The sequence below is a fragment of the Chaetomium fimeti genome (genome assembly GCF_033439085.1).
Source record: "Chaetomium fimeti strain CBS 168.71 chromosome Unknown B0H64scaffold_3, whole genome shotgun sequence".
Classification (NCBI taxonomy): domain Eukaryota; kingdom Fungi; phylum Ascomycota; class Sordariomycetes; order Sordariales; family Chaetomiaceae; genus Chaetomium; species Chaetomium fimeti.
This window is the reverse complement of record NW_026944331.1, coordinates 778,727-791,263: the sequence shown is the minus strand read 5'-3', so window position 1 is coordinate 791,263 and position 12,537 is coordinate 778,727. Positions and strand designations below refer to the sequence as shown.

The 12,537-nt window shown below is 58.9% G+C and overlaps 5 protein-coding genes across 5 annotated transcripts; 3 read left to right on the top strand and 2 right to left on the bottom strand.

The window, feature by feature from the left end:
* Positions 1-135: 135 nt before the first annotated feature.
* On the top strand, positions 136-2,582 carry B0H64DRAFT_110027 (uncharacterized protein). Its single transcript, XM_062797781.1, has 2 exons — positions 136-847; positions 912-2,582. The coding sequence occupies exons 1-2, from the start codon at positions 348-350 to the stop codon at positions 2,380-2,382; spliced, it is 1,971 nt and encodes a 656-aa protein (XP_062660330.1). The 5' UTR covers positions 136-347; the 3' UTR covers positions 2,383-2,582.
* A 90-nt stretch (positions 2,583-2,672) lies between these two features.
* Positions 2,673-4,698, bottom strand: B0H64DRAFT_110032 (uncharacterized protein). Its single transcript, XM_062797782.1, has 2 exons — positions 3,928-4,698; positions 2,673-3,854 (listed from the first exon to the last, which is right to left on the bottom strand). Exons 1-2 carry the CDS (start codon positions 4,548-4,550, stop codon positions 3,023-3,025), a joined length of 1,455 nt encoding a protein of 484 aa, XP_062660329.1. The 5' UTR covers positions 4,551-4,698; the 3' UTR covers positions 2,673-3,022.
* Positions 4,699-5,538: 840 nt separating this feature from the next.
* On the top strand, positions 5,539-7,435 carry B0H64DRAFT_110022 (uncharacterized protein). Its single transcript, XM_062797780.1, has 4 exons — positions 5,539-5,757; positions 5,814-5,931; positions 6,010-6,745; positions 6,796-7,435. The coding sequence occupies exons 1-4, from the start codon at positions 5,661-5,663 to the stop codon at positions 7,138-7,140; spliced, it is 1,296 nt and encodes a 431-aa protein (XP_062660328.1). The 5' UTR covers positions 5,539-5,660; the 3' UTR covers positions 7,141-7,435.
* Positions 7,436-8,254: 819 nt separating this feature from the next.
* On the top strand, positions 8,255-9,973 carry B0H64DRAFT_390394 (WD40-repeat-containing domain protein). The gene is made up of 3 exons (XM_062803402.1): positions 8,255-8,673; positions 8,730-9,181; positions 9,259-9,973. The coding sequence occupies exons 1-3, from the start codon at positions 8,410-8,412 to the stop codon at positions 9,614-9,616; spliced, it is 1,074 nt and encodes a 357-aa protein (XP_062660327.1). The 5' UTR covers positions 8,255-8,409; the 3' UTR covers positions 9,617-9,973.
* Positions 9,974-11,310, bottom strand: B0H64DRAFT_473006 (uncharacterized protein). Its single transcript, XM_062807968.1, has 2 exons — positions 10,831-11,310; positions 9,974-10,757 (listed from the first exon to the last, which is right to left on the bottom strand). Exons 1-2 carry the CDS (start codon positions 10,993-10,995, stop codon positions 10,221-10,223), a joined length of 702 nt encoding a protein of 233 aa, XP_062660326.1. The 5' UTR covers positions 10,996-11,310; the 3' UTR covers positions 9,974-10,220.
* Between the last annotated feature and the right edge of the window lie 1,227 nt (positions 11,311-12,537).

Below are 12,537 nucleotides of genomic sequence, written 5' to 3'. Positions count from 1 at the left end.
CCCACGGATAAATACGTCTCCGCAACGAGTGATGCCAGATGGCACGACGGGAGCAGAGACCTGCATGATGGGGGCCTGCCGTCGTGATTGGGCCCCCCACTCATGGAGCCATGGGCGATGTGGTGCGGTTGTGGCCCAACCTCTATGCCTGAACTCAGCTTTCACAGACACACTCCCGAGGTCTGTCCATGATGATGCTACCGCTCTTCTCTCCTGTGAGAGCCATTGTGTTTTGTTTTTAAGGCAATTCTTTGTAGTTTTACCCCTGAAACAGTTCTTGATGGTTTTGATATCCGTAAACCCGCTTTTTCTTTCTCTTCCTCCCCCCCCAACCCGCCAACACCGCCATGTCCAGAGACGCCAAGGACTCTTCTAAACCCAAATCCGACGGCCTCCGACAACCTCAAAGGAAGGACTCCCTCTCATCTGTCTTGTCATGGGCTGTACTGCAGGGCAAGATCACAGCGTCCAAACCTCCGACCTCGTCTTCCTCGTCTACCCCCTCACCCGCTCCCTCACCGGCAACTCAGCATCACCCCGGCAACGGCACCAGACCGCGTAGACACAGCCATAGCACCAGCATCGACTCAAAAACGAAGGCACGTAGAGGTTCCACAGCATTTCGAAGATTTTCGTTTTCGTTCTCGACAACGAACCAGGATGGGGCTAGTACTAAGACGAGACATTCAAAGACATCATCCATGACACCAGACCCGAAAGCTTCGCCGGGGACCTCCAAGGCCGGCAAGACCAGCTCCGAGAAAGTAAACAAGGCCGCCCCCGACAACCAAGATGGCAAGCACAACCCGACTCCGCCCCGGCCGCAGAGCGCTGGAGACAAGCCAAGGTAAATTTGTTGTTTATGTTGGTTGTTTATGCCTCGTTGTCGTTTATTAACGCCGCCTCTCTAGATCCCCCTTATCGCCCATGCCCATGCCTAAATCTATCCTCCGGATTTCCAGCCCAGACGGTTACAGGCGCCCCCGCCAGTTTGTCTCCCCAGAAGCAGCAGGAGGCGAACCCGCCAGCCCCGGCCTCCCTCCCTCCCCCGCCACCCCTACCTTCGAAACCGTGCTATCAGCCCCCGACTCACCACCTCCTCCTACGGAATCACCGCCCGCATCCCCCATCCCCCGGCCCATGTCCCCCGGCGCGACGGTGCGCTTCGCCAAGGCGACCGTCCACCGCGTCGAGGTCGGGCCCGGCCGCCGCTTCATGCCCGTCAAGCGCAAGAGCAAGAGCACGCTGACCTACATCTCGCCCCTCGACCCGGGCGCCCAGAAGAGCGCCCCCAAAACCATGCTGCAGAGCCCCACCAAGCTGCGCCGCCACCAGGAGAACCAGGCCGCCATGGGCCGCTACTGGCTCCGCACCGAGGAGGAGGAGGCCCAGTGGCGCGCCGAGGCCGAGAGGCGCGCCGTCGAGGAGGCCGAGCGCTATCGTAACGAGCCGGCCAGTCCGGCGCCGAGACCGCCCGTGGGCGTCGTGGCCAAGGTGGATGGGGCGGTGAGCAAGAGTGGGGGGGAGATCGACAAGCTGCCGCTGTTGGATGCCGGGCCGGTGGGGTTGGATATGGTGGAGGAGGAGGCGGCGATGGAGACGGAAGACGAGGATAGCGAGGACGAGGCTGGAGCGAAGTGTAATGTGGAGGAGGACGATACTGCGTCGGTCACCTCGAAGTCGTCGAGGAAGTCGGTCAACCTGAGGCTGAGCGCCAGCAAAACGATGCTGCGAGCCGCTGGGGCGGCCGCATCGACACCAACGGGCACCAAACTCACAGAAATTAAATCCTTCTCTGAGAGACTGGCAGAGAAGCAAGCAGAAGAAGAACGCCGAAGCCGACCAGCCTCCCCGATGACCATCCCCACCAACCCCGGCGCCGAGAGCTCCAAGTCGGCCCGTTCCTCCTCCAGCTCCCTCTCCAAAGAGAAGCCGGCCGCAGGTGCGGTATCGGCCCGCTCGAGCAGCGCCAGCACCGACAGCAATTCCAGCTCCAGCAGCGGCGGGTCGAGCTCCGGCACGGCCGACAAGCTCTCTAAAACCCTGTCGCGGGAAAAGGAGAAGGAGAAGGACAAGGCGAAGGACAGGCCAAGAACGCTCTCGTTGAGCAGTTCCAGATCGTACATGAACCTCCGGTCGGCAAGCGGCAGGTCGCGGGAGCTGCGCTCGGCGAACCACACCAGCAACAGTACCAGCCATGGTAACAGCAACAACAGCAGCAACATCAACACCAACACCAACACTAACAGTCACAGCCACAGCCATAGCCACAGCCACAGCAGTAGCGGTGGCAGCAGTGGCAGTAGCACCAACCATTTGCATTTATCAGGGCGCAGGGGCAGGCGGTATTTTGACGACCACAAGCAGGGGATCACGGCCTAATTTTCTTCTCATTTTTGATGATACGGATCACTTCATGGCGACGGCGTTCCTTGCATTCATTTCTTATTTTCTCCCATGTTCAACCCACCGGCGGCACTCTGGTCTTCCCGTTGTCTCCTCAGGCTCCTTTGATATGTTCTCGGCATCTCGGTTCGGTCTATTGCATGGCATGGTCTAACGGTTATGATTTCTGGTCTTTTCTTCTTTTGTGGGATTCCCTATTCTCCATTCCCCAGGCGCTTTTATATCAGGGGAGGTGTCAAGAGTAGAGGCAGAGACAGGAGAATCTCTTTGTCATGATCCGGCTCGCGAGTACGGCTATACTACTATGCTATACGCTCAGACTCTAACCCCCATTCGAATGAATACCAACGACATTTCCATCCATTCCGTTATGCAATGCTAGGATATCTTTCCATGCCCAGAACCCGCCATCCGTCCAAACGCCAACCCTTCCGCCCACATACCCACCAAAGCCATTTGATACCTCAACCTCGGGGCCACTCCCGCCGTCGCATTTCCCAGCACCCGCTCTCTCTCCTCCCCGCTTCACGTCCTCCGTACCCTTCACACCGCACACCACACCAAACCACACCACACCACATCGCATCCCACCACACACCACCACCACCACGCCCCATCACATCAACCCACTCAACACAACCCTCCCCACACTCGCCATCTCCGCCCGCGCCCCCGCCCGCCCCGCATCCTCAAACTCCCTCACCGCCGCCTGCAAGAACAATTTCCGAATCCGCCCGTCCGCCTTGGTGAACAGCTCCGCAACAGCACCACCACAGTCGCGCGGGGCCGGCACCAGGCTCAGCAGCCGCGAGTACGTGTCGATCAGCACGTCGCACAGCGTGGCGAAGGTCTCGAAGAAATCCGGGTCGAATGGTAATGTGGGCGTGAGGAGGTAGGTGTATTCCTCGCCGGGGAGGAGATCGACTTCCGAGGCGCCGAAGGTCATGACCCCGCCGTGGTGCGCCGCCTCGCCCGCCGCGCTGCCCGGGGCGGGGGTTGGGCCTGGTGTGGCGGTTGTGGTGCCTGCTGCTGCTGCTGCTCCGGCGGCGTTTGGGCCGCCGCCGGTGTTGCTGTCGACTTGCTCGAGGGAGTAGCCGACGTCGCCGTCGCGGCCGGCGGCGGAGCTGCTGCGGCGGCCCTTGGAGACGGGGGCGGCGGCGCGGCGGAACATCTGCGGGATGCGCGTGCGCGTGAGCGAGGTGGCGGCGATGCCCGTCTCGGTGTGGATCTGCTGGAAGGCGTCGAACTCGGCGAGGAGCGTGTTGAGCGACCGGAGGAACTCGATTGGCGTGTTGGAGTTCAGGTCGATCACCGCCGGTAGGGAGATTCCTAGGAGGAGGTAGTTGGTCGCGCGCCGGCCTAGTTTGCGCGCGTCGAAGTAGGGCATGCGCAGCAGGTCGGGCTTGTCGAAGAGGAGTGTGTTGAACCAGTAGATACGGCCTTCGTGCCTGTTTTGGGTGGTTAATGCACTGTTATCCGGGATTGGATGTGGGGAGGAGGATGTGGGGAGGGGAGGCTCACGCCTTTCGTAGATAGTCGAGGGTTGATATCCTCTTGCTGGCGGTTTCTTGTATGTGCTGGTGGACGACGTTCAGCTCACCGCCCTGCTGTCCCATGCCGGCACCACTGAGCATAGACCCCGAGCCGCTGGCATTGTAGCCGGGTATCGGCGTCGCGGCACCGCGGCTGAGCATCTTCGAGAGGCCGTCGTTGGTCTTGGGCGAGGGGTCGGGAAGCGGTGGGACGGGGTCTTCAGAATGCAGCTGGGTCGTAGACGGGCGGTGGGGAAGAGTGGAAACGGCAATTCCGCCGCCATCGGCCGGTGGCCCGGGATTCGAGGTGGCCGAGTCGGCACGGCGCCTGGTCTTCTTGCTGGGTGACGATGACGACAAGAAGACGAAGGACGATTTGCGGCCAAACGAGGGCTTTCGATCCTTCGTTAGCGTCCTCGGTTGACGGGCAGTTCCGCCGGTAACTTCCTCGCCCGGGCTCGTCGGTTGCTGGGCTGGTTTGCTGGTGGGGGAAAGCGGGGGATTCGTGTTTGTGTTTGTGTTTTTGGTGTTGTCGGTGCCGCCGCCGCCGCCAAAAATGGACGAGAAGAAAGGGGCGGCCGACGGTGTCGGAGTGGCTGCCGAGCGCTGCATGTCGTGCGTCTTTTAGAGTTAGGCGGCCCTGTTCAGGTAGCGAAATGCAGCGCTATCATTTGCTGTTGCGGTTTTAGCGCCCCAAATCCGGCAAGAGGCGCCGCTGGGCTGGAAGGTGGGGTGTAGGTTGGGAGGGTCCCGTCTTCGCAAGGGCTGGACGAAGGTCGGTTGAAGTTTGAAGTGAGCTTGGGGAAGAAAACCAGCTTCAAAAAACGACAACGAAAGAGGTTGAGGCTCGGAATAATATTATACAGGATGCACGAGGGAGGAGGGAAGTAGGTGGCTGCGGTCCACTGTTATAAAAAGCTTCTCCCATGAATATGGAAAATCGAGGGTCGCGCAACTTCAGGGATCTTCCACGCGCCGTGTTCCGTTGACAGGGTCTCTTCACCCTTGTCGTCCCATCTCATCCACGGAAAGAGAAGCCTTCGCGGCATGAAAAAAATGGCTTGGATGGGTTGCGATTCAGCCGCCAGAGACAAGTCACATAGTCTATCCAATCGCCCTGCGGTGAGTCTGTAGATCCCCGGATAAGCCGTTGATGGCTTCCCGAGGTAGGGAACTAGGTATGTACTACTACCCTGCCTGAGAACGGCGAAGCATTGTGTGATTGAGTCAGTGATTCGGCAATCTTGTCTGACCGGTATGTCGTCTGTACCTCGGGTGGCACCCATCACGCTGCACGAGAAAGCAAGAGCTACCTTACTTGGGTTCCATTCTTCCACCTTCTAATTTTTCGGGGCAGACAGAGTTTCCAGCCGAGACGCGGCACCTAGCGCGCTGCGGACCTCTCGAGGGGTGGGGGAGGGGCAGGAGGGGCAGTGATGGATGCCCAAGAACCGGAGCTGCTGATGGGCACCTTTAGGGCCTCGCTTGCGGGCTGGATTCAAGCTCCGCAATCGAGTCGGGTCTCTTAAATGAGCCACCTTGCTTTTCATCACCAACCCCTTTTGTTATCGAGAGTTATTATCACTTGAAACCGGTACGCCAACACGGATATCTTCCACCCATCGCCTCAACGAAGTGCCATTGCCCAGGTCAAGCACAGTCCTGCTTTAAGCCCTCGACCAGCCCGCGCCTCAGTTCGTGTTAGAGCCAAATATTTGGACCATGGCTACCGATAATGTACTTCCGCCCGGTGATCCTGCACCCGAGCTACTCGAGGGGCGTCTCTGGGTTGACGGCTGTTTTGACTTCTTCCACCACGGTAAGGTCCCACCAGTATCCCGCGGCTAGACCATAGCTAGTTGCTCATCCCCGCAGGACATGCCGGTGCTGTAGTCCAAGCCCGCCAGCTGGGCGACGAGCTCTACGTTGGCGTCCACTCCGACGAGGCCATCCTCGAAAACAAGGGGCCAACCGTTATGAACCTCAAAGAACGGTGAGTAACCACCTCCCTTCACCCCCATCCACCCCCACCCCACACACACCTCCCCGGGCACTAACCCCAACCAACCAGCCTCCTCGCCATCGACGCCTGCCGCTGGGTGACCAAGTCGATCGCGCACGCGCCGTACGTGACGCAGCTCGACTGGATAAGTCACTTCGGGTGCAAGTACGTGGTGCACGGAGACGACATCACGTCGGATAGCAGCGGCGAGGACTGTTACCGCTTCGTCAAGGCCGCCGACCGCTTCCGCGTCGTGCGCCGCACCCCGTCCATCTCCACCACCGACCTCGTCGGCCGCATGCTGCTGTGCACCCGCGGCCACTTCATCCAGTCGCTCGAGCGCACCCTCGCCGGCCTCGACGGGCCCGGCACCGAGGCCGAGCGCCGCGCTGAAGGTGAGGCCATGACCGAGCGGGTTCGTCTTTATGCGACCGATGAGACCGCCAAGGCGCCCGGCGCCGATGTCTGGTTCTGGGGGGCTGAGAGCGGGTTTAGGGAGTTGTTCAAGGGCGCGGGGCCGAAGCCGGGACAGAGGGTGGTCTACGTGGATGGCGGGTTCGATCTGTTCTCGAGCGGGCACATCGAGTTCTTGCGGCTGGTGACTGAGGCGGAGGAGGTGCTGGCTAGGAAGGACGGCTGGTACTCGGAGCAGGCCGTGAACGAGAGGAAAGGCAAGGGCGCCGACTACGGCCCCGTGTTCGTCGTGGCGGGCGTCCACGACGACGCGGTCATCAACAAGTGGAAGGGCGTCAACTACCCCATCATGAACATCTTCGAGCGTGGTCTATGCGTTCTGCAGTGCCGGGTAAGTCTGCTTGGAGCTGTTCAAGATGGCTTTGACTAATGAGTTTACAGTACGTCAACGCCGTCGTCTTCGGCGCCCCCTTCACACCCACCAAGGGCTACCTCACCTCGCTCCCGTGGGGCACACCGGATGCCGTTTACCATGGCCCGACATCTTTCATGCCCTCTACCGAGGACGTCTACACCGAGCCCAAGGAGATGGGCATTTACCGCGAGATCGGCCATCACGAGTTCGAGGACGTCAATGCCGGAACCATCGTGCAGAGGATCATGAAGAGCCGCGACATGTACGAGGCCCGGCAGAAGGCCAAGGGGATGAAGGCCGATCTCGAAGCTGCCCACAAGCAGCGCGAGCTACTTGAGGAAGAGCAGCGAGCGAAGGAGGCGGCGCGGTAGAACACGCGTCGTTGAGCCGTGGTCCGGAACCAGGTCCTTCGAGTTCTTCAACCACGAAGTGGGAACGGCAGGATAAAAGGAGCGTGTGGCTTCAACAGGCCTCAGAACTGTTATTCGTATAGACGGTCTTTATAGACATCAAACCAACAAACTATCTAATATTGAATAAAATAAAATAGAGGATTGGACAGTCCATCAGATACCATAACGCATTGTTGAGTCATCAACGGGGTCACGCGACGATTTACGCCGGTTCCACCTCAGAGCTTGACTCTATAAAGGTTTATCATCACCTAGACTGTCCGATCCTTCAGAACCCGGCCAAGCAGCCAGCAGCGTGAACAAGGGACCTCCTGCGAAGCCTAGAGTTTGTGTTTGTCTAGCTGAGTGCCGACCGCGAGACACGGGAACCGAAACGATCCTGTGTTGGTTGAAGCCCCCCTCGCACCAAGAATGAGCCCCGTCGAGTTACTCGCCGCTGTTTCCAGACGGCGAGCAATCGCATTTCTGTGAAATCTTGACGAAATCTCTCGAGCCAGCCATGACGCTCCCAGCCCAGACCGGACCAGCGGCAGCCCACCATCAACCAGTTACCCCAGCGACAGGTACAGCAAATCACGCCCCAGACAGCCAGAGCGCGGACTCATATCTTCGTCCAAGTGGTGTCCGGCCCGGGAATCGGACTGCTGTAAACCCTGCACCAGAGAAGTCGGCCGACTTTGGAGTGGATGGGCCGGGCGGTGCCAGACAGGCAAGGAACAGACGGCCGAGATCAGCCGCAGTGCTTCTATGGCGGCGCGTTTCCGCGACCAGCTTCCGAGTGAGAGAAGGTGGGTGTCCGGGGACTTTTCCCAAAGCTTGTGTGAAAAATGAAAGAGTGAATAACTCTCTCCGTGTGTGAGCTTCGAATAGCGATTTTTTGGACGAGGGGGGGCTTGCAGAAAGAGGAAAGAAAATAAAATCGATTTTCAGAGATCGAGATTTTTTAAAGTGGTGCATTTTTCGGGAAAGTGGGGCAGCAAGCACGGTCCAAGCTTTGCTGCTGCAGCTAGTAGGGGTGTGTGCCTAGCAAGCTAGCGAGTTGAGGCTGGGAATCCAAGCTCAATTCCGTCGAAAAGCATCCAAAGCGTCAACAGCAGCAACCGACCTCTGCTGTCAACACATCAGCTCCACGACAACCACATCCACATACATTGTCGATTACGCACGATTTGCCCAACCGAAACCAGAAACAACAAGCGGCGAGCAGTTAATTGAGAAGCCACCACGATGGCGGGCCTTTTCGGATCGCAGCAGACGGCGGCGAGCAACACGCTCGGCGACCTGAAGCAGGACGTTGAGCTCGGGAGCCCGCCCGAAGACAGTATCTCGGCCCTTGCTTTCAACCCAAATCCGAACGACCAAAAGGACTTGCTGGCCGTGGCAAGCTGGGACAAGAAAGTTCGCATCTACGAAATCATGAGCAACGGTCAAGGCCAAGGGAAGGCCCAGATAGAGCACGACGGCCCGGTCTTCTCGGTTGACTTCTTCAAGGTGGGTTAGCATTGCTTTCAATTTCAGTGCGGAATGAGGGTCTGACGGTTTCAAAGGACGGCCAAAAAGTCATCTCGGCCGGCGCCGACAAGCAGGCCAAGGTCCTCGACCTGGCCACCGGACAGACGGCACAGATAGCCCAGCACGACCAGCCGATCCGCTGCGTGCGGTATTTCGAGGCCAACGGCACACCGATGGCAGTCACTGGTTCGTGGGACAAGACGGTCAAATACTGGGACTTCCGGAGCCCACAGCCCGCCGGGTCCGTCACTTGCCAGGAGCGCGTCTACACGATGGACGTACGACAGAATCTTCTGGTCGTCGGCACCGCCGATCGGTACATCAACGTGATCAACCTTGGGGAGCCGGCGAAATTCTACAAGACACTGCAGAGTCCGCTCAAGTGGCAGACACGCGTCGTCAGCTGCTTCACCGACTCACAAGGCTTCGCCATTGGTAGTATCGAGGGCCGTTGCGCGATTCAATACGTCGAGGACAAGGATTCCGGGTAAGCGACTTCTTTTTCTTTTCCAATCGACACGTCCCCCGCCCCGCAAAACTGTTGACTAACCTCCCTCTCTCCAGCCTCAACTTCTCGTTCAAGTGTCACCGCGACCCGCCGCAGGGCAGCGTGACCAACGTGTACGCGGTCAACGACATCTCGTTCCACCCGCAGCACGGCACGTTCAGCACGGCGGGCAGCGACGGCACGTTCCACTTCTGGGACAAGGACGCCAAGCACCGGCTCAAGGGGTACCCGCAGGTCGGGGGCAGCATCACGGCGACCAAGTTCAACAAGACGGGCAACATCTTCGCCTACGCCATCAGCTACGACTGGTCCAAGGGCTACCAGGGCAACACGAGCAACTACCCCAACAAGGTCATGCTGCACCCCGTCCTGCCGGACGAGTGCAAGCCCCGCCCCAGCGTCAAGAAGAGGTAGAGCCCGTCGACGACGCCGCCCCGGGGCCAGCGAGGATGGTTGTTCGCGCCGGAGGGGCCCGCGGAGCCCGCGGAGAGCGACATGGTGCCGAGTAGTACGGAGTACGATGTAGCGGCGGCTCACATGAGCATGGCGCGAAGGGGTAAGTTTAAGTCGGTAAAGTCGCGCAGGGTGTGAAGTTGAGGACCAGGGAGGGAGTGAAAGATACCAATGGAGATAACTAGTACACTTGAATTGCTGAGAGAGTCGGTGGGTGGTGGTTAATGAGGTGAGTACGTGGGCAGGCGCAGGGTCGAATTTCACAATGGCGAGGAAAAGGGGCTTCCAAGACACCCAGGCTAGATAGGTAGGCAGACATTCTGCATTCTGAGACTCGGTCCGTGGCGAATGTGAAATAAAACAGCCTGAAGAAAGCCCGCGGTTGAGCACTGGGCCCGCCTTTCAAGTGGAGCAATTACAACCATAGTAATATCGTCATGCCATACAGCAACAACAACAACAAATCATGCACTTCCCACCACCTAAGCTAGAAACCCATTTTCTCTCCCCCCAAAAATCACCGCTCACCACCGTCACCCAACCCCAGGCACCCCCTAATTCAAGCTCAAGCGGGCGCAGCCCCCTTCCCCCCATTCCTCCCCGCCGGGCCGAGCACATCATCAACCATACCCCTCCACAGATCACGAATCATGCCCGCGCCCATCTCATAACTCTCCTCCGCCTCCGCCTCCCTACCCAAGAGATGCGCGAAGCCCAGCTCGACACCATCGACCCCCATCCCTTCGACCTCGGTCAGCGCGGCGGGCAGCACGCGCGACGGGTCGGCCGCCACGACCAGGATCTCGGGCTGCCGCAGCGGCTCGTCGGCGGCTTCCGGCTGCCGGAAGTGCAGCGGCGAGGGGGAGGCGTTGTCCGGGAGGAGGGGGACGCGGATGTGTGCGTAGGGGTCCGTGGTGCCGGTGGTGGGTTCGAAGAGGTCCGGCAGGATGGCGCGGTCGATGGTGCTGAAGGTGGGTGCGATGGGTTTGGGGGCCGAGTGGTGGAAGGTTTGCATGAAGGGGATTGTTTTTGTGGTCATGGCGGGGGTGGTTTTGGGGACAAGAGGGCGGTGGGGGGTCGTGGCGGCCGTGGAGTGTTGACGCTGGGAAGGGGGGGAGGTGTGTTAGTGGGCTGAGCTAGACTGCGTTTTGGGCGTTTTGATGGTGGATGCTTACTTCGGAGGGCTCGTCAACGGCGGGCTTGGTTATCCTGCCCGCGCCGGTGGCTGCCGCAGCTGCTTTTGATGCATGGTTGAGAAGGTGGCTCGGCCGGGCCACGGCGGGTGTGGTGCTGAAGCAGCGGGCAAGTTGGGACACGGGAGCTGTAAGTCGTGATGACATGGCGATGGGGTTGTGTGGCTCGGACGGATTTACGGATAGTTTTTGGGTGGATTTGGTTGATCGAAAGCGATCTGAATCGGGATGATAGACAGGCGCAGCAGGAACAATCGGGCAAGCAAATGCTTTGAGTGTGGCAGACGGAGGGGAAGCTTTGAGCACCTGACTCAAAGGGGGAAGGCAGGTATAAGTGACCAAGCGGACTCCGACTGGGGAATGGTGGAAGGAGCTCCCGCCAGATCAGCGTTGCGTACCACAAGTCTCCCACCCCTCACACTTCCCTGACGCAGGTGGGCCGCTTAAATTTGGAGCCATGGCCTCGACGTGGTTGCACAACGAAGCTTGGATAAATCGTCGTGCTGCACTGGCAGTCTGCAGACGAGACAACAGCAACCATTGGTGTTACGTCCTGGATTGTTTCATGGTCCAATGGATCGAGGCCCCATGCCGATCGGGTCTTCGATCGTTCCGGTCCCTATCTCTTCCCACGGCACTGATCTCTCGTGAATGCCGCCCCCGAATTTGGCATCGAACTTGCTCGCAGCTCCAGACTTTTTGCCCATGCGCGTCTCAACGATACCCGCCGGTTTCGCTCACCTCCCCTTGTCGCTTTCATCTCGACAATCCCAACGGACGGGGCTGTCAGCTCCCTGACCCCGGCCAATTGCGCAGCGCTGACTGGCGGTGAACCCACATTGTTGAGGGAGCTTGGGCCATCCAAGGTCCCGCCCATTCGGAGGCGGTCAACCTTCAACAGCTGGCATGAGACCTTATCTGTATCGAGTCTAGCGCTGGTTCCGGACTCCGTCAACAAATCTCGGGTGCAGCAAACCGAGTGCCGGACCGTTTCGGACCGAGTCCCGGCCACCTGAAGAACCCAATGATGGATCCCACGTTTTCGAGAGAATTGTCCGAGTCATCCGATATCTTTGGATGGCCGCCCTTGGCGTGATTTATCCCGAAAGAAAGGAAGAACGAGGAAAAGAAGGGAAAGAAGATGGTTAGGGATTTAGTTATATACCTATTCTATCTGATCTGACATCTGACCGTCTGACCACTTTATCAGGGTTAGGGTTAGCTATAACCCCTTTCGGCATCGGAACTCCGTGGTTCTCCGACCCCGTGGGGTTGTCGATGACTGACATCCGTCAGAATGGGGTTGAGGCGGGTTTCCCGAGGCCCCCATCATCAACCTGGTGCCGTGCCAAGGCCGCAGAGCCGCAGACTCCCTCGGGCAAACAGGTACGAGCTGGAGAGAGGGAGGCAAGCACATGCCGAGGGCGTGGAAGATTCCCCCCTCCAGTTCCTCCTGTTTTCCAAGGACCTTGGCAATGGCTACTGTGGAAAGCAAAGGTGTAAGTGGATGAGACTTTCACATGTGTATACCACGTGGTGGATATGGACTTGTTCGAAACGGTAAAGTGGACAGTAGATGCCAAAAGATCTGACAAAGACGACGCGAAGGGGAAGCTAAACACCATGTAACATTATAGTTCTCTGCCATACCTAGGTACTCAGCCACCAAATTTTCCTTTGTATTCTGTT